We start from the raw sequence: 24,523 nt of genomic DNA on the forward strand, positions 1-24,523 counted from the left end.
TCTATTGTCAAATTTTAGATTGGAAGCTCCCTGGGGCAGGGCACTATCCTCTTAAACTTTGCAAAACACTATACACAGGGATGGTTAATCATCATCATCAAGAGAAGATGTTCATTGAAGGAACTGGAGAAAAGTTCTTTGCAACTCAAAGACTTATTATTCTACCAGCACAACAGGTATTACTAACACTTGCCTTATTAGCCAGTGTGCCTCACTTTGGGACGCTTGTAACAGAAATAAATGTTGCCTGTTCTTGAGGTGCCTCAGTTGTCATGCAGCAAACAGTGATACAAGGCTCCAGTTTCAAACAGATACATGTGCAACCTACTTGTGAAAGAGGCAGGTGCCCACAGGGTTGGTCCATGCTCCATCACGCTTTTCTGCTTCCGTGGCAAAGCCAAATGAGACAATCGGTCCAGTGTCATCATCTGTATCTCCATAGGACACAATCTCAATCTCCCAATAGAAAGATGGTGCCTTGGAATGTAAACATCACAGTCACACATACACAGAGTAACCAAGACGAAAAGATGCACTTCAGAAAGAAATATCTAGGTACACACCACAATGATTATGGGCATACCACTCAGGAGCTCTCACCTGTACTGGAACCGGAGAGGTGGCATAAATAAAGGTGCCACGGGGCAGCCCTCCGCCAGCACTGGGATCCGCAAGGAAGGTCACAGCTGTAAGATGTGAGGAGAACATGCAGGCTCGCACAGGTGGGAAGACTCTAGAAGGGCTCCAGGTAATTTCCTTGGGCTGCACCAAGAGGAGACGGGTCTGCATTTAATTATATATAACTGCATTGGGTAAACTAGAACTGCACACTCAGTAGAAGATGGTCTTGAACAGAGATAGGTAATGTGGGAGATTTAAGGTTGCAATGGCTTGGACACCTGCCATCCTCAAGCACAAGAGCAGTTCAAGGAGGAGGCAAGCTAGGCTTCTCTTTATATATTTACCTGCCTTCTGTCTGCCTGCAGCGGTGGAGGTGGAGGGCGTGCACTGTCACGGTACAGCATCCTTAGCCTTTCACACTGCACTTCTACAACAAGGAGCCGCTCTCCTACAAGATTATAAATAAGGCCAACAGTGATGTGCCTGTCAAAGCTTCGGATCTCAGGGGTGCTATAAACATCACTTAAGTATGTATTTTAACATTTCAGCACCAGCTAAACATCACAAGTGCTTCCATTCTAGAATGTGCAAAAGTGTTTGCTGACTTATGAGATCAAGCTGTCACATGCAGCTTCAACTGCTTATCCGTTTCATTTTCATCCTTCAAGGAGCTTAGGATGGTCTCCATTGTTCTCCCATCCCACTTGCTCTTCACAAGAGAGCTGTTATGCCAAAGAGTGTAAAACAGACCTTGCCTGAGTAACCCAGTCAGCTTGCAAGTGGAGTGGGCATTTGCCTAACCCTCCCATGCTACCCAGCACACCAAAGTCTTCTTATGCTGAACTACTGACTAAGCTCACTACAACATTAGCAGCACAAAAGAAGACTGAGCTCCTACCAGGGCTGCACTCCTGGGCCACAAGGTTCAGGACTTCCACAGCAGCTGGACACTGCTGAATGAACTCTTCACAGAAGGAACTGTCCTCCAGTAACTGTGCCATCACCAGGCATGCTCTTGGGGGTAAGGGAGGGAAGAGGAGACAAAAGGGGGACAAACAGTGAAATTCCCCCTCAAAACACAGGCAGAGTTACGCAGACTGCACTTTATGAGAAGACAAACATCTAGGAAGGGGCGTTCCTGCCTATGAGGGAGCCAATTGGTTTGAGTTGCTGTTCAGGTCTCTCAAAGAAAAGCCAGGAATAATGTCTTTCTAGAACATTTGCCCAGCCTTTCCGGCAGATCATACTTGGAGACAGCCTCTGAAAACCAACCACTGCAATCCAAAGCCAGATTATTGTATCCTATGCTAATCTTTTATTGTATCTTAGGTCCTTGTTTTCCCTCATCATGGTTAAATTTCCCAGGTGAATACTTGATCAAAGATGCAAAACAGAATATAGGAACCCATGGCCTGAAGTGACTTAGCAAATGCACAGTGAAACTACTAAACCATGGTGAAAGGAGTTTTTCAGGCCTCCCAAATGCTTTGCTTGCAGTTCTTCACTTGCTGACCAGTGAAGAGGGGAAACACTAGGGAGACTATTCAACCTACACAGCTGAGGCACGGGGAATAGGAGGGTGTACTCCATCTGAGCACACTCCCCTTTCTTCCCCCTGTCCGCCACAAGCCAAACCCCCTCATCTAAACTGGCTCCCCTGCTGCCACCACCCCACATGGGCAAACAGCAGCAACCGACTTTTATTTCCATTTTTCACCACAAGTCAAGTGTGTTCTTGAGGTGCCACACCGACCCACCTAGCAAGCCCCCAGCCCTCCTTGGAGCCTCCTCACCACCTCTTCAATCCTGCTGGAACCCGGATCACTCACCTGGTTCGAATTTCAGCCAGGAGTCGGACGACTGCCATTACTGGGGTTGAGCCATCTCCTGTTGCAGGAAGTGAGGTATGAATAGAAAGACTCCCCTCCTGAGGAAGCAACATGGACTGGACTGCCTGTACTACCTTCTCAGTAATGGACAGTTTATGGAGAGGCAATGCCTGATGGTGGTGGAGGGGGCACGGTAAAAAGTTAAATTCAAGTCGTTAGTTTCTAGGAAATGAGGGAATTACCTGGAGTTATATAGACTCATTTTTACATTATCACAATACACACTGCATTCACAGTTACAAGCCAAGTAGTAATAGGTACGGTAGCCTCAAGCTCTCTATGAGTTACATTATGCATTACTCCCAAGGGGATTTCAAACTGCCTTTTTTCACAAAACACTCAGACCACCTCGTATCACTTTAGAAAAACAAGCCAACTGGCTCCTTTGACAATTTAAATCATAATTTAAATGGTCTCTCAACTTTAACCATTCACTATGATACCCATAGTTGGATTTTAAAATGACCTTACCTCTGATCTTGGGACACAGAGCCTAGATAATGGAATAGTTAAAGTGTCTGATGCTTGGGTGCTCTTTCTACAGTCTATACTGGTGGGTGGAAATTTGACCGTTGCTATACCTTCCTGTTCATTAATAGACGCCACCACTCCAATACTTCCTGCAATTCCCCTACCCAAAACCTAGAAAAAAAGAAAGCAATAAATAAATAAATAAAAATAAAAGAAAGAAAGAAGACATTTATCAAGGAAGTTAAGATTTATCCAGGGCTATATACATCATTCAAGCCTAAGGATACAGTAAAAAACCTCATACATGGGCGAGAGGGGCATAGAAGCCATTGTGCAAATGATAACTTATTCTAACTTCAAACCCAAGGCTTGCCATCAGTTTGAAGAACAAGGGGGAAAAGTTGAAGCATAGCTGGTCACCTGCACTTCAGAGCCAATTTTGATGGTCTCTTTGAAGCCGCCAAGAGCGCACAGAGCTGCCACCGCCTGGCGCGCAATCCTCTGAAGCTTGGCCAATTTCCTGCCGCTACTACTACCATTCTCCAGAATGCTCTCGGCATATTTTCCCAGCTGTGGGATATACATTAGAGCACGAGACAGGACCTAAGGAAATAATGGCACAGATATATAGGTTAGGAAAGTGCAGGGGAGCCTGGCTAGAGTCTATGGATGTGCAGCCCAGCATTCACTAAAACTGGAGATGGCCTTTGATAACCTTTTACTTTGTTTTTAGTTCAAGACCATGGGGACGATGGTAGCACTTTAAAATCAAATTCGAACAGAACAAAAAGGTCCAGCAGGATATAAACAGCTATGTGTCATCCATTACATTACACAGATTTTTCATTTTTTTCTATATACTAATACCAGTTTGAGACTTTCAGCAGTCACACATATGTATTCAGAAGTGCAACACTGAGACAGAAGCAGCTAGAAAGAGCAAAGGAGCTGTCTTACTACACTTTCCCCCGTGAGTTCTGTCAATGAACAGGATCATTTCTATTAGTGAGTTAGCATATACTGCAAGATATATGCTGCAAGTTGAAAATATCATCAATCTCTTCCTTCACTTCTTTTCACTGACAGCATAACAGTATCATTTTTGACGCTTGTTAAAGATGTCCAGGTTCAGTTTTTGGCCTGTGGTTCTTCTAAACAGACACAACTCTGCCATTTTCCTGCATACGTGCGTGCACACACGCTCACAGTCATGGGACAGGCTCTTTCCCTGGCTTACTTTTTCAGCTGTGGTTGTCCAGATTTGAGCCGCGTTGGATTCCGGTGCCATGAGCAGGCTGTGAAGCAAAGCTATCACCTCTGCTGCCATGCTGTTTGCGACATGGCCACTGATGAACGGCCGCACAGGGTCAGTTCTGTGGAAAGACAGAGATCAGGAATATGGTGGTTAAGTTATTACAAAAAGGAGATTCTATATAGATGAGCACTGGCAAGCTAGTTCCAGCATGCCAACAGTAAAACCAAATTTTTGACTAGCCATGGAGGCTGGGCTATTCTGGAAGTTGTAGTCCAAAACAGTAACTTTTCCAAGCTATGAATGAAAGATTAGGAATACTATCAGGACTTCCACAGAGGTTTCCTACCTGGCGAGTTCTGAATTTCGTTCCCTGCAAATTGAGGTTTGGGCTGTCTTCTTCTTGTCCCCAGTTGACAGGCCGCTGGTACTCTCCGGACTGGCTGTTTCTACTGGTGGCCCCACGCTCACAATCAGCCCAGACTGTGCCCACTTGGTGGCTTTGCGTAAAGCTGCCGCTGCCTCTTCTGTGATCACCTCGCAACAGCCACTCTGAGGAAGACACAGCATTTCTGTAACTCACTCTGCATTCTGCATGTGCCAGCCAACACAATGGCCCCTAATGTTAATTGCCACTAGCATCTCCTCTTTTGGTTCTGCAAACTAAATATAAAGTACTGATTAAATAAGAGATTTTCTCAACAGGAGAAAATTAGGGTTATTATTTTGAGTCTTTGAGACAAGCATTAAGCCCTCATTTATTGGACCCTTACTTTTGTCATGTCTCGATCCATCTTCACCACCTTCTCCATATTAGCTCCCGTTCCAAGGCGAAATGGCCGACCTTCGGAGCTACTGCAATAGGGAGGATAAAACATAGCATAAATGTGGCTCTGGCATACAGACCTTTAAATTGCATTTCACCGAGGTCAAGTTACCTTAGCAGTGGCTGAAGGACCTCATGAGAGGACTGATCTTCCCGCTTATGAATAAAGATGGAAAGTTTACCATCCACAGCTTCACTCTCTTCCCCTGGATCTTTGTCTCCTTTAAGGGAACTTTTTGGACTGGCTTTTGTCAGTGAGGTATCAGGCTCAGAAGCCGTCGGAGAAAGAACTGTCTGGCATCCTATTAGTGAAGGAAAATAAGCACTGAGGAATACTTTTAAGTGCACTGTTAGACATTACAAAATTAATTTGATTACTAGCTTGACTTATAACAAGTTATAGGATGGATTATGTGTAATCACAAACATTCAAAATGAATAAAATGAGACCATTTCTTACTCTATCCTAAAGTATTCTGAAGCACCCAAAATCAATCTGACTAGAAGTGTCTGATATCACTTCTGGTGGTTATCGTGGCTCAGTCTGTAAGTATAGCAAGATGTGTACTAATAGGACCACTTTATAAAACAGATGGGGATATTTTTTTTAATTTTATTTTTTCTTAAAGTATCCATACATATACCAAATGCAGATACAAATATACAATATTGCTAAGCTCATATGAACAAAAAAGAAAGAATGTAATAAAGTATACTATAAGTAAAGACAAGAAAAATTGTTTTCCATTTAATCAACTTTCATGCTGTGCTTTTCCAACAGTGCTGAAACCTTGTCCCATTTTTCCTCGTACTGTTGCTGGGATCTATTGTTTTTAGACATAGAGATCATATCTAGAATAGCCAACTCATTCAACTTTAACAACCATTCCCTTACTGTTGGGGTTTTATTAGATTTCCAATGCTGGGCCTATTTCAATCGTGCGGAGGTAATCATATACAATAAAACGCTCTGCTCGTCTTGTATCAGATTATCTTGGATACCATCCGTGATATTTAGCAAAAATAGTTCTGGGCTCATCGGTATGTTCTTCCTTAGGGTACCAACTATCTGTCTGTGAATCTGTTTCCAAAAATTTTGGGCGCTCTTACACCTCCACCACAAGTGATAAAAGGAACCTCCTTTTTCACCACATTTCCAACAGATAGGATTTCCATGATTAGTTATTCTAGCAAGTCTGGTTGGGGACAAATACCACCTATAAAATAACTTATAGTAGTTTTCTTTTAAATTGTTACAGGTAGTAAAACGTAAGTTTCTTTTCCATACATTTTCCCAGCTAGACAGAGGGATATCTTTTCGTAGGTTTTGTGCCCATCTTACCATGTTGGTTTTCACTGTTTCGTCCCACATCTCCAAACTTAAAAGAAATATATAAATTTTTTAAATTAGTTTAATTCTGCTGCCTCTAATGATCTTATCAAATTGGGACTGAGCCTCTTCTTTGTCTAGAACATCTTTATCTCTCTTCCAATCTTCTCTAATTTGCCAACATTTTATCCATGTAAGCTGTGGGTCTAATTTTTCTATATCCTCTTCCGTTTTTAAAACCTCTAGCCCTCCAACTCTCGTTACTAAATTCTCGTATCTCAGCCAATTAGTCGTGGCTTTGCTTTCATTCTTGTGGTACGCCTCCTGCGGAGAAGTCCATCTAGGTAACCCTCTGTATATTAATTTTTTGTACTTGTTCCAAGTAATGAGAAGCGAATTTCTAATATAGTGTTGTTTAAATAGCTTAATGTCCTTATTTGATCCATAACAAATATATGCGTGCCAACCTAACTTTAAACCATAACCTTCAATAAAGCTCATATTGTGGTCTTCCAACAGTATCCAGTCTCTGATCCAACTTAGGGCGCAGGCATTATGATATAACTCCATATTAGGTAATCCCAACCCTCCTCTGCTCTTAGTATCTTGCAATACCTTAAGCTTCACCCTGGGTTTCTTTTGTTGCCACAAAAAATTTGCCATATCTTTTTCCCAGCTCTTAAAAGGAATCTTATTTGTTACAAATGGCAGTGTTTGGAACAGGAACAGCATTTTAGGGAGAACGTTCATTTGAATTGTTGCAATCTTCCCTAACAGCGATAATCGTTGTTTTCCCCATTTTTTTAAATCAATCTTTATATTCTCCCAGACCGGAACATAATTGTTTATATACAAATCATGGTTGCTCTCTGTCAAGGTTATACCTAGATATTTAACTTTATTAATCAACTGAAATTGAGTAAGAGATCCAAATTCCTCTGTTTCCCTTTTGGTCAAATTTTAAAGTAGAATCCCAGTTTTCTTTTTATTCACCTTAAGCCCTGATAATATACCAAATTCCTCCAAAACGTCTTCTAATATTTGGATTAATTTTTTAGGGTTCTCCAAAATAATTACCAAGTCATCCGCAAAAGCACGGAGTTTAAATTTACATTTGGAAAATTCCAATCCTTGAATTCTGTCGTCTTTCCTTATTTTATTACTGAATATTTCCATTACGAGTAGAAAAAGCACTGGTGAGAGGGGGCAACCTTGGCGGGTCCCTTTCTCAATGTTAATTGAATTCGTCTTCTCCCCATTTACAATAACCCTTGTACTCTGTTTACTATATATGTTCATTATCCAATTGTTATATCTGCCCTTTATTCCCCATTCGTCCATTGCAATCTCTAAGAAATCCCAATTCACACTATCGAATGCTTTTTCGATATCCAAGAATACTAACCCCAATTTTCTACTTTTGTGCATCTGGAAGAGCTCTATCACGTTAACAATTAATCTAATATTATCTTTCAGATGCCTGTTCGGTAAAAAACCTGCTTGGTCTGAACTTATTATAGATGTTAGTATCTTTTTCAATCGATTGGCAAGAATAGTAGTAAAAATCTTATAATCAATATTTAGAAGAGATATAGGGCGATAATTTTCTATTAACTCAGGATCTTTACCCTCTTTATGGATTAGAGTTGTTACCGAATGGCGCCAGGATTCCGGGTAGTTTCCCCAATCAATGCCATTTATAGTCCTTAATAGGGGGGGTATTAATTCTTCTTTGAAGGTCTTATAAAATTTTCCTGAGAGCCCAACGGGGCCTGGAGCTTTCTTCTCGTTAAGCTTTTTTATTGTACTTTCTAGTTCCTCCACAGAGACAGGTTCATTTAAGTCATTAATCTGAGATTCTGATATAATATCACCAATATTATCTTTTATGTACTAAGAAGTGAGGGAAAATCTGAACAGGGGAGTCCAAACGGAAGGAAACTTAGGAAGAGGAAAAAAGATCTGGCTATGTATAAAGAGGACAAAGAAGTAGGCTCGGAGACTTTGTTAGAATCCGTGGATGAAAGAGATCAAAAAGCTGGAGAAGAGTCAGACGAAAATTCAGATCAATTATTGCTAGAAAGTAAAAGACAATTAGAGTTAAGTAGAGAAATTAGGGGAAAATACATAAGTAATAAACAAGGTATAAATACTAAGAAGAGGAAAGGCAAGAAACAATCTACAAAGAAGAGATAAGGAGGGGGGGAAACAGGAAATAGGAAGATGACGCAGGCAATTTTTTCTTGGAATGTTAATGGTCTCAATTTGAAGAATAAAAGGAATAAAATCTTTCATTATTTGATTAGACAAAAAGCGCAAATTTATTGTTTACAAGAAACACATATAAGATTGGAGGACGTCAAATTACTGGAAAATTTAAAATTAGGGAGACTGTTTGTGGCCTCAAGTGAAACAGAAAAGAAAAGAGGAGTGGTGACATATGTAGGTAATAATATAGAGACGAAGGAGGTGTTCAAAGATAGAGAAGGCCAATACTTAGCATTAGAAATTTTAGTTCAAGGAGAAAAAATTTTGCTGATCAACTTATATGCCCCACAGGAGAATAAAACAAATTTTTATAAAGAACTACACGGGAAAGTTAAAGAATTCAATTACGAGAAAATTATTTTAGCTGGGGATTGGAACGGAGTTCTGGACAGTAGAGACGATAGAGCAAGATTGAAGTATAAGGAAGGTCAGGGTAAGTTACCTCGTACTGCTTTTGAAATGATAGAAGATTTGAAACTAGAAGATATGTGGAGAACCATGCATGGAAATAAGAAAGATTTTACTTTTTACTCAAATAGATATAAATCAATACAGATATAATTAATATAGAAATTTTACCAATGGTGTTGTCTGACCATTGCCCGGTAAAACTCTTGATAAAACATAGATCTAAAGATTTTTTTTGGAATATGAGAAATTATTTACTATCTGATGAAAAAATAGTAAGTAGAATTAGGCAAGAAATTAAATTATATTTTCATGAGAATATGGAAAAAGGAACACCCATGCACGTAGTCTGGGATGCGGGCAAAGCGGTCTTCAGGGGGTTATTAATACAACAGGAAAAGAGGAAGAAGAGAGAGAAATGGGAAAAAGATAAAGATCTATTTGAGAAATTGAAAATTAAAGAGCAGGAAGCTAAAATCAAACCAGGAGACGAGGCAGTGATTAATGAATTGCAATTGATTCAAAATATGATTAATAAAAACATAATTCAGGAAATCACAGATAAAATTAAATATAGTAAATATAATGAATTTGAGAATGCCAATAAAGTAAGAAGATGGCTTGCCAACAAATTGAAAAAGAGGAAAGAGAAGAGATCAATACCGAAAATGAAAAAAGGAGAAAATTTGATGACTCACCTGGATAAATTAAAAGAAACTGTTAGGAACTATTATGAGAACCTTTATAAGGATAAGGGACCATCTCTAGAAAGGAGGGTTAATATAAGGGAGTACATAAAAGGGATATTTGTTTTGAAAGCTTTCCATTATATATGCACCCTGCAAGCAAAAAAACTAGAATAGCAAAAAACGGACTATGAACTTCTTCCTTTTATTTCTTGGTTTTCTCTTTCTGAGAGCATTGCAAATGGCTCATCCCATTTGCAGCCTGAATGGATCTTATGCACTCAAGATTCTTGAAGTGCATAGTGTCCAGAGGAAAGGAATTCAAGACTTGAAAGGCAGCTACCAAAAAACCTCTCTGAATGCCAGTAAGGTCTTTGGTGCATATATAAGAAATCAAAGACGGTATTCCCACTTGATTTTTAAAAGGTCAGGACACAACAGGGACACAGGTGACCTTAGGTTGGCTAGGCCCAGGCCACTGAGGGATTTGGAGACCAAGTCCAGGGCAGGCACTGAGTAACCAATGCAACATATGCCTAATGACTCAGCCTTCTCCAAAGGCAAGCTGTAAATCTGCTGAACCTTCCAAACTGTTATAAAAAGGTAGCCCATGAAAGCATAATACTTCCTGAATTATCATAGCGAATTCCTTGCTTATGTTGCCAAGATGATAGCTGAACATAATTACTAACCCACATTATGTTAACAACAACAACAACAACCAACTGCATGCCTTACCTGGTACTACATAATCTGCCAGTTTTGCTAAAAGCAGGGAAGCAATTTTGGAAGCTGGGTCACTAGGGTCATCCTGCTCGCTGTTCAGGGAGGGCACAGAGTAACTCCAGGGAGGCAATTCCACATTCCCACAATCCTCGACGCTCATGAGGGGCAGAGCAGCACGACAGAGTTGAAGGATGATAAGGACTAGCTTTGGAGAGGGACGCTGGTCCAAGAGCAAGGAGAGAAGTTTGGACACACAGGCTGGCTGGCTCAGTATTGCTTTGCCAATGTGACTCCTGGAAAAAGACAAACCAATAGCTTTAATAATAATAATAATAATAATAATAATAATAATAATAATAAGTTTATTTATATTTCTCGCCTCTCCCTATGGATCGAGGTGGGCTTACAATAATAAAAATGGAACACCAATTTCCATATATAAAAAATGCAATTGTGAAAAGTACTGACTTAGACACAAAGTCAGGCAGCGACGAGACGTTTTATCTATCCCGAGGTCCAGGCCAGCCAGAAATGCCCAATGTAGTTCCTAAACTGGACAGCAGAGAGACTAGAAATAGGGGGTCTAGGAGGCGGTTATGAATGACAACCATTTGTTTTCAGTATGTCCCGGCCAAACCAGGTTTACCAGATTTTGTTGTTGATGTTTCAATTTTCTTTTGGGCTAAATGACCCTTTTCTACTTCCATAACCAGCCTGTACCTTGACAAGTCATTTAGAAGACTGAGGACATCTTGCAAGGCATCATTGCCAGCTGCCTGGTTGCCGCAGCACTCTGTGGCACGTGCCAGATGGTTGGTCAGGAGACTGGAGACCTGACGTGCCAGACCAGAATGGACAGCCTCTGTGGACCCACCTGCAGAGAGAAGGCAAGAGGAATGGTGCTTGCTGGGAGAATAACTGCAGGGCAGTCAGAAGCCATTTAAACACTATCAAGGTAAGATTTGGAGTTGGAGGTTACAAAGAGTGAAATAAAAGAACAAAGTGTTTTCAACGTGCTTTCTTAAAATTAAAAGTTTGAACCGTAAGGACTCATATTAGGTGTATTTATAGAAGGAGGAATACTCAACCTCAGAATGCCTTGGCTTAGCTCTGTTGGTGTACGCTGCAAGCCTGTGTCTAGGGCAAAAGCCAACATATTCAATGCTATGCCATTTCAACATCATAAAAGCAGTGGTGAAATTGGCACTCTGGGGAGAAAGCCCAGCTGTAATAATGAACACTTGGGTACCAGAATGCAGTACATGAGGCACTTGTTCCAGATAACAGAACAGGCACCAATATATAACATCACTACCACAGGGGGGAAAATGAATTTCCCTTCAAGATGGTGGCTTTTGCCCCTTCCTTTGGCACCTCCTCCCCAACAGAAGTCTTTGCTCAGAGCTGGCTATTCCCAGTCCCTAACAAAAGACCCCCCCAGGCATACAGGCCCCACCATGGAGGGAGGAAGAACTTATCCTAAATGGAAAAGTTGGAGTGCCACTCATTCTTGGCTTCTCATTCTTCAATTATACATTTATGAAATTAAACAACACTCCAGGGCTTTAGACAAAGAGTGCCCATGAACAACTCAATTCACTTCAAAGTTTCCCTCTCTCTACCAGACTACCGTTTGCCACCCAGACAGCACCAGGCATGCCATCATTCCACCTACCTTCCTCTTTTTCCCATTCGACACAACGGTTGGCTAGCACTTGGAATGCGGCCCAAGCCATGGTCGCCACTTTCTGCTTCTTGGTCTGTTTCTCATTAGAGCTGGATTCAGCCTGGCTGCTTAAACTACACAACCGATCCATCAGCTGGACCAGGCCACTTCGCACCAGGCATTTTTCTTCGCTCCTGACCAGAAACACAAACAACAATAGTGGTGTGTGTATGTGTGTGTGTATAAGAGTAAGTTTTATGCTTCCCAATATGGGATTCAGACCCGGGTCTCCTGGAGTCTCAGTCCAACACTCACATCACTACATCACACTGACTCTCACTGTACAAAATATGTACAGTATCTTAATATTTAATTTTCTACTTTGCTGCTCTGCATAAAGTGACAGTATCTCTCACTCGATTACTTTCATTCTTCTAATTAGATTCTGAATACTGAGATCAATTGTCAAGCTATGATTACAAAGACTAAATGCTGCATGATCCACAGTTGAATTTTGAGTTGAACTGGATGAAAATTGCAGGATAACAACAGCCATCTCAATCAGCAGAATGACGTTGGCCCTCTCCATACACAACTTTTCAGTAGTGCTGAAGCATTGCTCTTCTACAATTATATAGAAACAGATAAACAACTATGGTTCTATGTAGCATTCAATATACTGTATATAGTCCTGTAGTCTCCATACTAACTCAAGAATGTCAGTGACAGTCTAACCAGAAACACAGGACAAGGGAATTGGATAAACTCCATATCAAATAGTCTAAACTGCTTGAAAGCTTCCCTTTGGGAAACAATAACTTACACAGTATAACACAGGGGTCGGCAACCCCCGGCACGCGGGCCGGATCCGGGTTGGCGAGGCCTTGGGACCGGCCCCAGCCTGGTCCTGCTGCCGATTTCTGCCGGCGCGGGGCCTTTGGCCTCTCGCACGAGAGGCCAAGGGCCCCGCGCCGGCAGCAGGACCTCTCGTGCAAGCAGCCTTTGGCTCCGCGCCCTCGCGTGAGAGGCCAAATGCCCCGCGCCAGCGGCAATTGGTGGCAGGACCTCTCGCGCGGGGCCTTTGGGGGGCAAGCAGCAGGCAAGTGGGGGTAAGGGGGGCAAATATCTATAGAAGCCTCAGAAACATGCATTTATATTAACATTTGTTCAAAAATTCAGCAAATTTTTTCACGTGTCCTCCATTTTTTTTAAAAAAAAGTGTCCTCCATTTGAAAATTTTGTCCTACGTTTGTCCCGGTTTATTTATTTATTTAAATTTTTTAAAAAATTATTTAATTACAGTGGTGCCTCGGGTTACGAAATTAATTCGTTCCGCGGCTAATTTCGTAACCCGAAAAACCTTCGTAAGCCGAATTGCCATAGGCGCTAATGGGGAAAAAAGCCGCGGCTCTGCCGTGGCTCCATTTAAAACAGCGCCGGAGTTTTTTCGTAACCCGAAAAAACTTTCGTAACCCGAAACAATAAATCCCTATGGGATTTATTCGTATCCCGAAAAATTCGTAACCTGGGTATTTCGTATCCCGAGGTACCACTGTACTTATTTTTTGGCTTCGGACCCCCCCCCCAGTTGTCTGAGGGACAGCAACCTGGCCCCCGGCTCAAAAAGGTTGCCTACCCGGGTATAACAGAATCTGCAGCAAACAGATGACCTGCCTGCTCTTGGGAGGATGTGCTTACCTGGTATATGGGATAGTGCACAACAGGCCAATGCTATTTGCACATGCGATGGGATAGCGAGCGCAGAGCGCCACCACCGAAGTCATGGTCTCCCCAAAGGCTTCTTGCACTTGTTCCACCATCCCACCACAAGTGAGTTCTTCAATTCTGTGGGAAGTTTAAACAATTGAGCTCAATAACACAAAAGGTTTTCACGAAGAAGCTAATTGAAATTCCTCAGAGAAATGGGAGGAAGGGTTCAAAAGTGAGTTACATAGGAGAGGCAGGGAGAGAGAGTTTTTTCCCCATAGGGAACAACTGCTTGCAGCAAGATAAATGTGAAAGGGCAAGATAAAATCCAATCTGAGCCAGGAAAAACTATGGAAGGGAATGGAGGAGGAAGAGAATCACTGGGGCGTTAACATTCTTGACTTACATAGGTGGAGGATCCACTCATGGCTTCTCCACAAGGAAGCCTAGGAGCTATAAGCTGGGGTAGAGGCAGGCTGGATGAAATATCTTTCCAAAGAAAATTTATTGTGTCTCACCAAAAAGACGAATTGCACAGAAGCCACGTCAGTTACACGGATGTAAACTCAGGGTAAGTTTGTACTTCTGACGTATCAAGAATTGACTCAAAGGAATCACATCTGCAAACAACGCTGATGGCGCATAAGGGTACTCTCCCCATTCCAAACAGCTTGGAATTCAACAGAGAGGTGCTGACCTTGGGCCTCCTTGAAGTACCATTGTGACAGGGCCCACAAGATGTGTCACACCTCCAACGCGAACAGCCGCTGTCAGGAGCTCCCTCATATGTACCAGGGCCTGTTTTCTAGTGTTCCCACGGCGCCAACGGGTCTGAGCAGCCAAAAGGAAACTGCTGCTCGATACCTGTGAGAAAGATATGGATGAGTCTTATGGCTTCCCTGCTGGAGTACCAACACTCTTTCTTGTTTGACAAACTGATCTGGGATGAGATGGCCCCGTCCCTCAAGAACATAGCCTCTTCCTTGAAGGGCGCTGGTTCTTCTTTACTAGTAAAAAGTGGGGTGTCGCACACCATGGGATGGATGGAATATGGCTACAAATCCCTGTTTAGCTAGGAAGCTCAACTTTGAAACTAGGATATTTAGGACCACAAGACTGTCTTGCACTCAGACGTTCTACAGCATCAGTCTACCCAAACCCTTCAATCTTGAATCTCCAGCCACTGAGAAAATCACATTGTGGCTGAAGAGAGGACCTTGTATATAGAACACCTTCCCCTCAACAAACAGTCTGGTGCTCCTTTGCAAGTTTTGTGGGGTCAGACAATTTACCCAGGTATCTTAGCATCTTCTGTAATACTTTACATAGAGTCAGGTGTCTTCTCATAGCTTACTAGTTTGCATTGCTTTCTGTGTGGTACCTTATTGTATTATGTGTATCAGTTTTCTGTTATACTGCACTACAAGAAATGTTGTTGTTGTTTTTTGCAACCCATGCACACACACAGAGTGTAACCTTGGAATTGGCATGACTTACTGCTTGGTCAGGATTGGTCCCAATGAAAGCAAACAGTTGCCCCAGTAAAACACTGTAGGTGGGCTTATCTCGGCTGTCCTCAATAGTCAGAGACTGGAGAAGAGTAAAGGAGCTACTTCTGTGACTAGTAACGTGGCGTCGCCTGGGGAGGGGAGAGGGAAAGAGATGTTGCTATAGCACCCACTACCTACCCAGAGGTTGGTTAGAACAGGCTATAACCTTAAGACTGGTATACCTTTGGCTTGACCTAGTGAATTCCAGATCCTCATTGGCAATCATTTCAAGGTCCGAGGGTGCGGACATGCTGCGGAGAAAAACAGGCTGGCGGACAGCATGGGATATCACCTTAGTTTCTGATGCAGACTTGCAAGCTATGGTGTTAAGAGAAGAGGAAAGGAGACTCAATTTTTAATGTGAAGAAATCCAAGCTGCAGGCTTCTGCTGTGTTTCAGTTTGGAATGGGGAAAGGCCTGTATTTATTTATTTATTTATTTATATTTATTTAGTGCTGTAGATTTGCACAGCACTGTACATACAAACAATAAATAGATAAGAGTAAACCTGCCTATGACGTACAATCTAGGAAATAATAAGACAAACATATAAAATACATAGCAATACAGGAAAGGGTTCAATAAAACAGGCAACAAAAAGAACATCAAATAAAGAGGAAAAGAGGATGCCTGCAGTCTAGTGTAGCTGCCTGTGGAATTATCGGATTTGCAGCCCAACACATTTGGAGAGTCCCAGGGGGGTGTTGGCTGGGTTAGTGTCTGCAATGTCACCAATACCTCTCAGGTTTTGGGAGGAATAAATTGGTTTATATTTGACCAAGGATGAGTGGGTTGTAAGAAAAAGAGACAAGAAAATGGAAAAGATATGTGGTCTAAATCCCTTTGTGAATTGCAGGGAACAGTACACTGGAAGCATCAAAGACAGCAGGTTGTTCAAGCTTGCCTTTCTTTTGCTTCCGTCCATTACCTGGTGTCTCTGCAGGTGTGCCAGATATACTCCTGGTGAGGCCAGACTGGGCAGCAATGGTGACGTGCAACAGCAGTTCTGCTCGGTTCATCAGGCTCTTTACCAGCGTTTTTGTTTTCCCCATGGGATGCAAAGGCTTCTGGTGCAGAGAGTTTACTTCCTGAATGAATTTCTCCCTAAAAAGCAGCAGAGGTAAATCTGAAAGAGCCAGACAAGTGGTCTGTGTGCATTAGACCTCCAGGAGGTTGCAGCATGAGAAAAACTATAGACTGGGAACCTCAGACTGAAAATGAGGGCCTGGAAGCTAACCCAAATGTGCCCGATCCCCCCAGTCAAAAGAGCATGAAAACAAGATCTCTGAGAAGTTCAGGGATCCCACTCACCTTAGTGAAATAACCATATTCTCAAGGTCGCTTCCATCAAACGAAATCTCCTTCATTGAGCACAGAAGTTCCAGTTCTTTCATTTTGCTCTAAGGAATTGGAAAAATGTACAAAAAAGGGATTCAAGAGATTGTTTAAAGGTTAGCTGATCAAAAACTAGAAGAACAGAAAACGTCCAGTTGACATGTCACCCTTCCTCATTGGTAAACACATCCAGGATCACATTGCACAAGCTGAAATAGAAAGGTAAATAATAAATAATATAATAAAACTTTATTTATATACCGCCCTTCTAAAAACCAGGGCGGTAAACTCCTCTCTTTCTTCCCAAAGCAAGAGGATCCACCATCATAGAATCATAGAATAATAGAGTTGGAAGAGACCGCAAGGGCCATCCAGTCCAACCCCCTGCCATGCAGGAAATCCAAATCAAAGCATCCCAGACAAATGGCCATTCAGCCTCTGTTTAATGACCTTCAAGGAGGGAGATTCCACTACACTCCGAGGGAGTGTGTTCCACTGTCAGACAGCCCTTACTGTCAGGAAGAACATGAGCCTTGCCCTAACGGCAGTGACAAAACCACCCTTCAGAATAGGTAAAAATAAAATCTACAAAACATGAATCTTCACAATCTCATATGCAAAACTTCCCTGGCTGATTATCCCATATAGCAAAACAATAAGGGCTCCATGGACAAAGCATTCATACTTGATTTTAACTGGTGACCAAACATACACAGCACAGCCACAGAATGGGGACGGGGTGCTCAGTCTGTAATTCTAAATATTCCTACATATCCTTCTTGTGTAAGTCTCACCAAAAACGACGAGACTGGTTCCCAGATAAACACACAGAATACTGTGCTGCTGATATGGTAAAAAGAATCCTATATGCTTGACTATAAGTTAACCTCATGTATAAGTCAAGGGCAGGTTTTGGTGCCACAATTATGGATTTTGATATGACCCATGGATAAGTCAAGGGTAAGGGCATGTAACAACAGATCTAAAAGATAAGCAAAGTAAAACAATGCCAAAAACTTAGAAAATATCAGCAGGCATAAATGTTTGTGCTCACAGTAAAGGCTGGATGGAGAGAGTAGAGGGGAAACGGTGCTTCCAGGACAGATTATACTCTTGCCTTTCACCAGGGATGGTTCCTTATTTTTTTTAATAAGAGTTAAAGTACAGTATTTACATTGACCCATGGATAAGTTGACTCGGTTTTTGGGGGTCAATTTTTTTACTAAAATTTCTAGACTTATACATGAGTATATACAGTAGGCCTCCATGTTCAGAGGCAGTCTATTGACTGAGTGGTAGATGTTGGGCTGGGGTCAACCAATTTAGAGATGGCCATCAATATAATATCCTGCTTGTGAATCTTTCGGAGGCACTTGACTGGTTACCACTGAGACTAGGATGCTGGGGAGAGGGACCCTAACGTGATCTAGCACAACAGTTATTACTGGCAAAAATCTCTAGGGTCCCCCACCTTCTATCCAAAGACTGAATGTACGCCAGAATCTGATCCATTGCTCCATTCTCCAGCAGCATTAAAATTCTGGCAGCCATCCTTGCAATTCACTCATATTAGCGATTCCCAATTGCTTTGTTTTATTATTACTGTGCATACTGGGAAAAGCCTTGTAAACACTATGGAGAAGAAGTTTCTCCTTTATGCATATGCTTGTCGAAACTAGCTATTCCTAGAAGCAGCGGCAATCAAAATTTACAGCCTCTTTCAGTCCAGGGTCACTCAGAGAGTCTTAAAGTGTGGGTGTGATTTACCCTCAGGCCCTAATAAACCTAGGCACAATGCTTTCCTGGAAGGGAGAAAGAATATCATGATTCAGGGAAGGAAAAAAACCCTATCTGAGTTTTACCGGTGCTCCTGGGGGACAGTATGCATTGCTTACCTCATTAAAGTGATAATCGTAAAAGAAGGGCACATTGTTCTCCAGCTTCCCATGCATGGCCTCTTCCACTTCACTTTGCCACTTCTGTTCCAGTTCAGCAACACTCTGGCCAAAAGAAATGAACATGAAAGCAGCAGATCACTGTCGCCTTCTCAAATGTTAAGGGCAAATTGACAAACCAGAGTGCACTCAGAACAGTAATAATTTCGTGGGGAACACATATTTTAATGTTAAAAGCTGCAGAATCTTTTCTCCCCCCCCCCCCCCCCCGCCCAGACCCCACAGGAAATTGCTTTTTGGAGCTTTCCTACCTGCAATTGTCTTTCCATGGCATTTAGCTTCTTAAAGGTTTCGCCCATAATTTTGCAGAGCAAGTCATACTCCTCTGCATGTTCTTCTTGATACTGGAAGTTTATGAGGGACTGGAGGGCGTCAACCAGATTCAAGTGCTTGATCACACATGAAACCACCATTTCTTCCATTATGTCAGGTTGGATCACCTCCCTGATGAAGGGGAAAACCAAAAATAAAACATTGGGTCACTTGGTACTTGACAATTAAAGCAGCATAAAGGGCCAGAAATCTGTAGTACTTGGTGGCTTCATTCATATTAAATCATGATTTCTGCCACCCACAGTTTAGAATACAAACCATGGTTTCATCTCCAAATGTACAGCAAACCACAGAGCTACTTTTCTGCTGTTATTGTTCTTCTGCTCAGTATCCCTACCTCTAGGGACCATAAACTCCAGAAACAGGGTAACAGCCCTCACCTAGTTTGTCAGTACATATGTCACTTATTTAATTACTTCTGAACATTTATAAACTACTTTTAAATTTAAACTACCATGGTGTTTCACAATAAAACAAAGCTAAAAGAATAAAATGATAAAATAATAAGAACAAAGGGGGACATTAGATCAAGACAGTTGGAAACAGACTCAGATGATGAAAACTATACTGGGGAAATCATTTTGCTAAAAAAACACACACATTTAAGCAAGTATTCAACCACTATATATATATTTTAATATCATCATAAATGTAGTTTACAGCAATGACTACTGAGGGATTAAGCCCTTTTTTTGTTTCTTGACTTCGAAGGAAGTTATTTTGAACAAGGCATGTGACAGTAGCCTGCGACAGAAGACCCAAAGTGAGCCTGCATTAAGAGAAAGAATAGGGGCAATGAAAAGCTGCCACATACCTGATGCTGGGTCTAAACTGGGGCCGAGCGCGGCCAGATATTTCCCTGAGTTTGATCATGATTCCCGGAGGGAGCCTGATCCGTGGCAGCTCAAAGTAGTGGCCAACAGGGGGAACAAGGACATCAGATGGATAGGTGAATTCGCGATCTTCCTCAATGGTGAGAGGCAGTGGGGAAGGGCTCGGAGTGAGGGCTGGAGAGATGACTCCATTGGCTTCCACCTGCCACTGGCACCTTGAGCACAAACCAGAGGGAGAAATGCTTCCACAGACTTTCTCATGTTAACTGAATCTAAAATAGCTCTAGCATTCTCAAAGCAACATCGATTAGAAAACAGCCCAATTCAAGTACTTGCTGTGTATTTTGAACTCCTTGCAGAGGAAAACAGCCTTTTTTTGCTATAACCATAAAACAGCTTCTCCGTTGAACCACCACCAGCTAGAGCATTGGCTTACTGTTTCCCTATTGCCTATGTGCTATGCATTCCTTTGTTTTTGACTTCCATTTTTTAATCATTGTTTGGCTTGCCTAATCAATGCATTTAAGAAAAAGACCCAACTTGCAGACATCTCAGCCTTACTATATTACAGAGCCAAAGCAGATGTGACATAGGAGGATCACAATCAGATCTTTCAATATTTTTTCCCCTTTGGTGGCATTGGGGGACCCTTTCACCTGATTTGTTTCTCTTGGTAGAACACAAAATGGCGCACTGATTTGTTTCTCTTGGCACACACACAAAATGCTGCAACTAGCTGCAAAGGTAGTTTGGATGCACCTGTGATGTCAGTTGGGACAAGGTCCAGTGAAGAGATCAGTAACACAGCCCCAATGCAAACTCACCTCCCTCCCTTCCCTGCTGACTACTTTTAAATAACGAAAAAGACATCTGACCATGGAGCTCCAACCTCAGGATGAGTCTGGTCCTCACACAAGGAAGAGAAACCTTGCCTGGAGAATCAGCAGGCAGGCTTCTTTTCTACTCAGCCATATTGATGCTACTTACCTCTGTAAAAGTTTGGATCTCAGAAGTTCTTGGCATGCTTCCTCCTCTTTGGTTATTTCTGGTCCATTGTACAGTATCCTCAGCATAGAGCAAGCCAGCACAGACAAACCTAATGCCAGGTCTACCAAGAAGGGCAATCCTCCTGACACATCTTCTGAGGACTCCTTCAGCACAGACAGAGGGAAAGTATACAACAGTCAAAATTATTTGCTTTTACTTATATGCACATGAATACGTTTTTAGCCTGGCAGGCCTCTGAGAATTTATTTTTCAGGGGAAACAGGACTTGTATCATGAGCTGGACTTTTATTTTTTATTGCTGTTTTAATTTGTATTAACCAGTACCTTTGGAGTATTTAGCATGCCAAGAGCATTAAAACCAGAGCAAACACAACAGAGCCCAACCTTGAAAAAAATGGCTATCCTTATCAAGAAAGGGAGACAAAATAATCTTTCTTTACTAATGTAACCTGATTTGCATTGGAGCTTCATACTGAGACCTCTGTGAGAAGCCGTCCAAGCTACTTGCCCCACTTCCCCTTGTACCATATTTAGGCTTATTTTTATTACTTTCCCATGCATGTTAAACATTGCATGCTTACCTGTGCTCGGACAGTGCAAGCAAAGCCCCACATTGCTTTGTCGGGGGTGTTGTGTTCTCGACCACTCCTCATTTCAAAAGAGAAGGTAACAGTGTCCCCTTCCACCTTATGTTTTCAAAGGACAAAGGGGGGAAAAGAGATTCTGTTAAAGAAGCCAATCAAATATTGAGTACCAACTACCATGTGCTATAGCCTGATGACTTCCCAAGGGGGGATGGGGCGGCGGTCAAGGCATTACAGTGACTGAACAGAGCTGGCTCTGTACTAGAGAGTGGGGAAGATGCTTCCTTCCAGATCCATTGGCTACGCCACCACCAGTCCCACCCACCACAACGAATGAATGTTGCTCCCTTATTCTCACCCTGATCTACCTGGAGGAGCTGTTGTGAGCATAAAATGGAAAGGTGGGGGGAGATAGAAGCTATCCCAAGCTTTTAAGAAAGGAAAGGCACGGAAAATGGTATAAAATTGAAGTAATAAATAAACAGGTAAAGAGCGTGCTATACTGAGGTTCCAGAAAACACTTGCAAGACTTGGGGAAGCACACAGCAGCGCCACACCTTGTTCTAGATGCATGCCAATCAATAGTCAATTCCATCCCCAAATTTGCTTCTGGTCACTATCAACAGTAGTTGTTTCTTGCATCACTTTTGACAGTTTAGAAAAAAGAGAGAGAGACAGACAATGGCTGTTCTGTACCTTTACCAAATCTTTGGGCCAACCAGTTCCTAAGACACTGCGGCTGCCATATCCAAGGGTGTTGCCCCCATATTCAGCCACCTTCCGACTGTTTGTGTTGGGGCCAGCATATATCACCAACTTCAAAAACATGAAAGAAATAGTTCAGTGGCAGGGAGATAGACACCATGCATGCTTAACAACAGTTTTGAACAGTGGAATCAATCCATAAACTGCTTGAGAAGACCAGAAAGTACTATCTTTTATATAGACACGGACCATGAAGCAAAGAGTGGCTTCATATTTTGTTCCTTTGGACTGTCTTTCATCCCAGTCCTCCAACAAACCAAGAGGAGTGAATAACTTCCCCTGGACCACCACTGACTTTTAAGTTTACCTCTGTCCCAGTGGCTTTGACCAAGTGGGCCTCCTGTCCCATTCTATAATTTCTTGGGTTGAGGGATCTGCTATTTCCCTCATCTCCTCCGTATAGTTGCACAACAATGTGGGGTAGGGTAACAACACCTTCCAGTCCACTTCCTCTACTGCCCCACTTCCAGATACTACAAAACCCATCTTGTGGGGTTAAAACAACATTGGGAACAAACTCTTTAAAAGGAAGTGATGGATCTGGCATTTTCAAAATAATTTATCTGATTATTTCCTTCAAAAGAATACATTCTTCCAACTGCAAATATTTGGGGGGGGGGCATCCCTCCAGGGTCTCCTAAGGGGCTAATGTAGCCCTTTACCTTCCCACCGTTGCCCACACCTACCTTGTCATAATCATACTGTGAGGAACATCGGCTATCAAACCTCAGATACAAACAACGAGCTCCCGGAATATGCACAGTTTCCTTAAATTTGTAGTTGTCTCGAACAGGATGAACTGTTTCCACTGTTTTCCCAGCAGCCCAAGGAGCTGGGATTTTCAAGCCAGTAAGGAACCCTGGCTCTTCTTTCTCTTCTAGCATTCTGGCACAAAGGGGAAAAAGCAGTATCAGCAAAAGAAGTAACTTTGCAGAATGTATTCATCCACAGTATTTTGGAACTGGGTGGGCAACTGTGGGAAGGTAAAGGGCTACATTAGCCCCTCAGGAGCTCCTGGAGGGATGCCCTGCCCCCCGATAAATTTTTAAAGTTTTGTCCCAAAATGTCCCTTTGTGAAAGGAGGGATTTTTGCCATATTAGACTCCGCTAAGCCATTTTAGGCCCAAGGGAGACCATTTTTTAACAGCAGAAATGAATGGAAGTCATCTCCTTTTTTTTTTTTTAAAGGCCCAGGAGGCAAAAGCATGGTGAAAATGCCTCACATGCATTTTGGAGGCACTTTAAAAAAAGCTCCTGGGTCACATTTTGCCCACCTCTGCTTTAAAATGAAGACAAATGTGTGAAAGTTGAAGGCAGTTAAGTAAGAAAAATTGCTGCTTGCAGGGCTAACACTCATTTGACTTGCAGTTCTACTGAAACATGTTTTACAGATTTTCCTACCATTTCAAAACTCTTTTTGACCAGGCTTCTGTGTGCATAATTGTTATTCAACTCACTGGGATTTATCAGTTTCAGCTCCTGACAGGAAAGCAATGGCCCAGTCCAGATGGACGGAATAGGACGCCTTCCTCATGTACGATGGGCGACGCTTCAAGACGCCCCTCGCCCCTCGCATGTGACAAGGGCGTCAAAATGACAGCGCCCTGTACAGATGGGCACCACCATTGTTACATGCTGGACGCATAGCGTCCAGATGTCACAGTGCCATTATGATGTCACAAGTGCGCCATTTGCGCATTGCGACATCATAATGGCGTTACAAAAAGAACCCACTTTTTGCGGCTTCTTTTTGGTCCGCAGGAACGTCTCGCAGTCTGGAGGCTGCAGCTTCCCCACAGACCAAAACTAGGTGCCGGGAGACTGTCCTTTTTGGACGGTCTGTCCCACGCCAATTTTACAGAGCAATGTAATGCTAATACCACAGAGTTCCTCGCCTCTGAGACAGATGAGAGAGACAGACATGAAAATTGTGCTTCCGGCTATTAAAACAGTTAATGTTGAGTGTCAAAGGAAAGTTGGATGATGGTAAGTTAATCACCTCTCATCAGGAATCAGCTTGCTCCTCTGTTCACAGACCCCACTGGGAGAAGCACCAGCTTCGGAGAAAAGAGGAGACTGGGTTTTCAGCAACAAGGCAGTCTGCAACACAACACACAGGTGATTGGCTTATTAAGAAAGTTGTGTAGACAATGTTATTGCACAATTGGGGAGAAAGAAATTACTGGAGAATCAGAGAGCATGAGCATGCCCCACTTCTTGGTAGTGATGTCCTGTCAATCCTTTTGCCTCCCTATTGCCCTCAAGGATGGCACAACCCCACCTTCACCCCAGTTCCAGATTATTCAACTG

General features: G+C 42.4%; 1 protein-coding gene across 1 annotated transcript in view; it reads right to left on the bottom strand.

The window, feature by feature from the left end:
* HECTD4 (HECT domain E3 ubiquitin protein ligase 4) overlaps positions 1–24,523 on the bottom strand; it is a 426,162-nt gene that overhangs the window by 23,116 nt on the left and 378,523 nt on the right. Inside the window, exons 8-35 of the mRNA XM_042441405.1 lie at positions 24,213–24,313; positions 22,900–23,098; positions 22,145–22,264; positions 21,446–21,550; positions 20,844–21,007; positions 19,838–20,071; positions 18,942–19,134; positions 18,631–18,735; positions 16,712–16,800; positions 16,329–16,504; positions 15,583–15,718; positions 15,348–15,489; positions 14,548–14,714; positions 13,842–13,988; positions 12,153–12,337; positions 11,198–11,351; positions 10,490–10,770; positions 5,172–5,361; positions 5,007–5,088; positions 4,583–4,785; positions 4,219–4,354; positions 3,402–3,584; positions 2,982–3,152; positions 2,451–2,620; positions 1,520–1,635; positions 966–1,069; positions 601–762; positions 329–477 (exon numbers count right to left, since the gene is read on the bottom strand). Of these exons, the coding sequence (XP_042297339.1) occupies positions 329–477; positions 601–762; positions 966–1,069; positions 1,520–1,635; positions 2,451–2,620; positions 2,982–3,152; positions 3,402–3,584; positions 4,219–4,354; positions 4,583–4,785; positions 5,007–5,088; positions 5,172–5,361; positions 10,490–10,770; positions 11,198–11,351; positions 12,153–12,337; positions 13,842–13,988; positions 14,548–14,714; positions 15,348–15,489; positions 15,583–15,718; positions 16,329–16,504; positions 16,712–16,800; positions 18,631–18,735; positions 18,942–19,134; positions 19,838–20,071; positions 20,844–21,007; positions 21,446–21,550; positions 22,145–22,264; positions 22,900–23,098; positions 24,213–24,313 (4,364 nt within the window). The remainder of the gene's footprint in view (positions 1–328; positions 478–600; positions 763–965; positions 1,070–1,519; positions 1,636–2,450; positions 2,621–2,981; positions 3,153–3,401; positions 3,585–4,218; positions 4,355–4,582; positions 4,786–5,006; positions 5,089–5,171; positions 5,362–10,489; positions 10,771–11,197; positions 11,352–12,152; positions 12,338–13,841; positions 13,989–14,547; positions 14,715–15,347; positions 15,490–15,582; positions 15,719–16,328; positions 16,505–16,711; positions 16,801–18,630; positions 18,736–18,941; positions 19,135–19,837; positions 20,072–20,843; positions 21,008–21,445; positions 21,551–22,144; positions 22,265–22,899; positions 23,099–24,212; positions 24,314–24,523) is intronic.

This window comes from Sceloporus undulatus, chromosome 10, assembly GCF_019175285.1.
Source record: "Sceloporus undulatus isolate JIND9_A2432 ecotype Alabama chromosome 10, SceUnd_v1.1, whole genome shotgun sequence".
In the NCBI taxonomy this organism is placed as follows: domain Eukaryota; kingdom Metazoa; phylum Chordata; class Lepidosauria; order Squamata; family Phrynosomatidae; genus Sceloporus; species Sceloporus undulatus.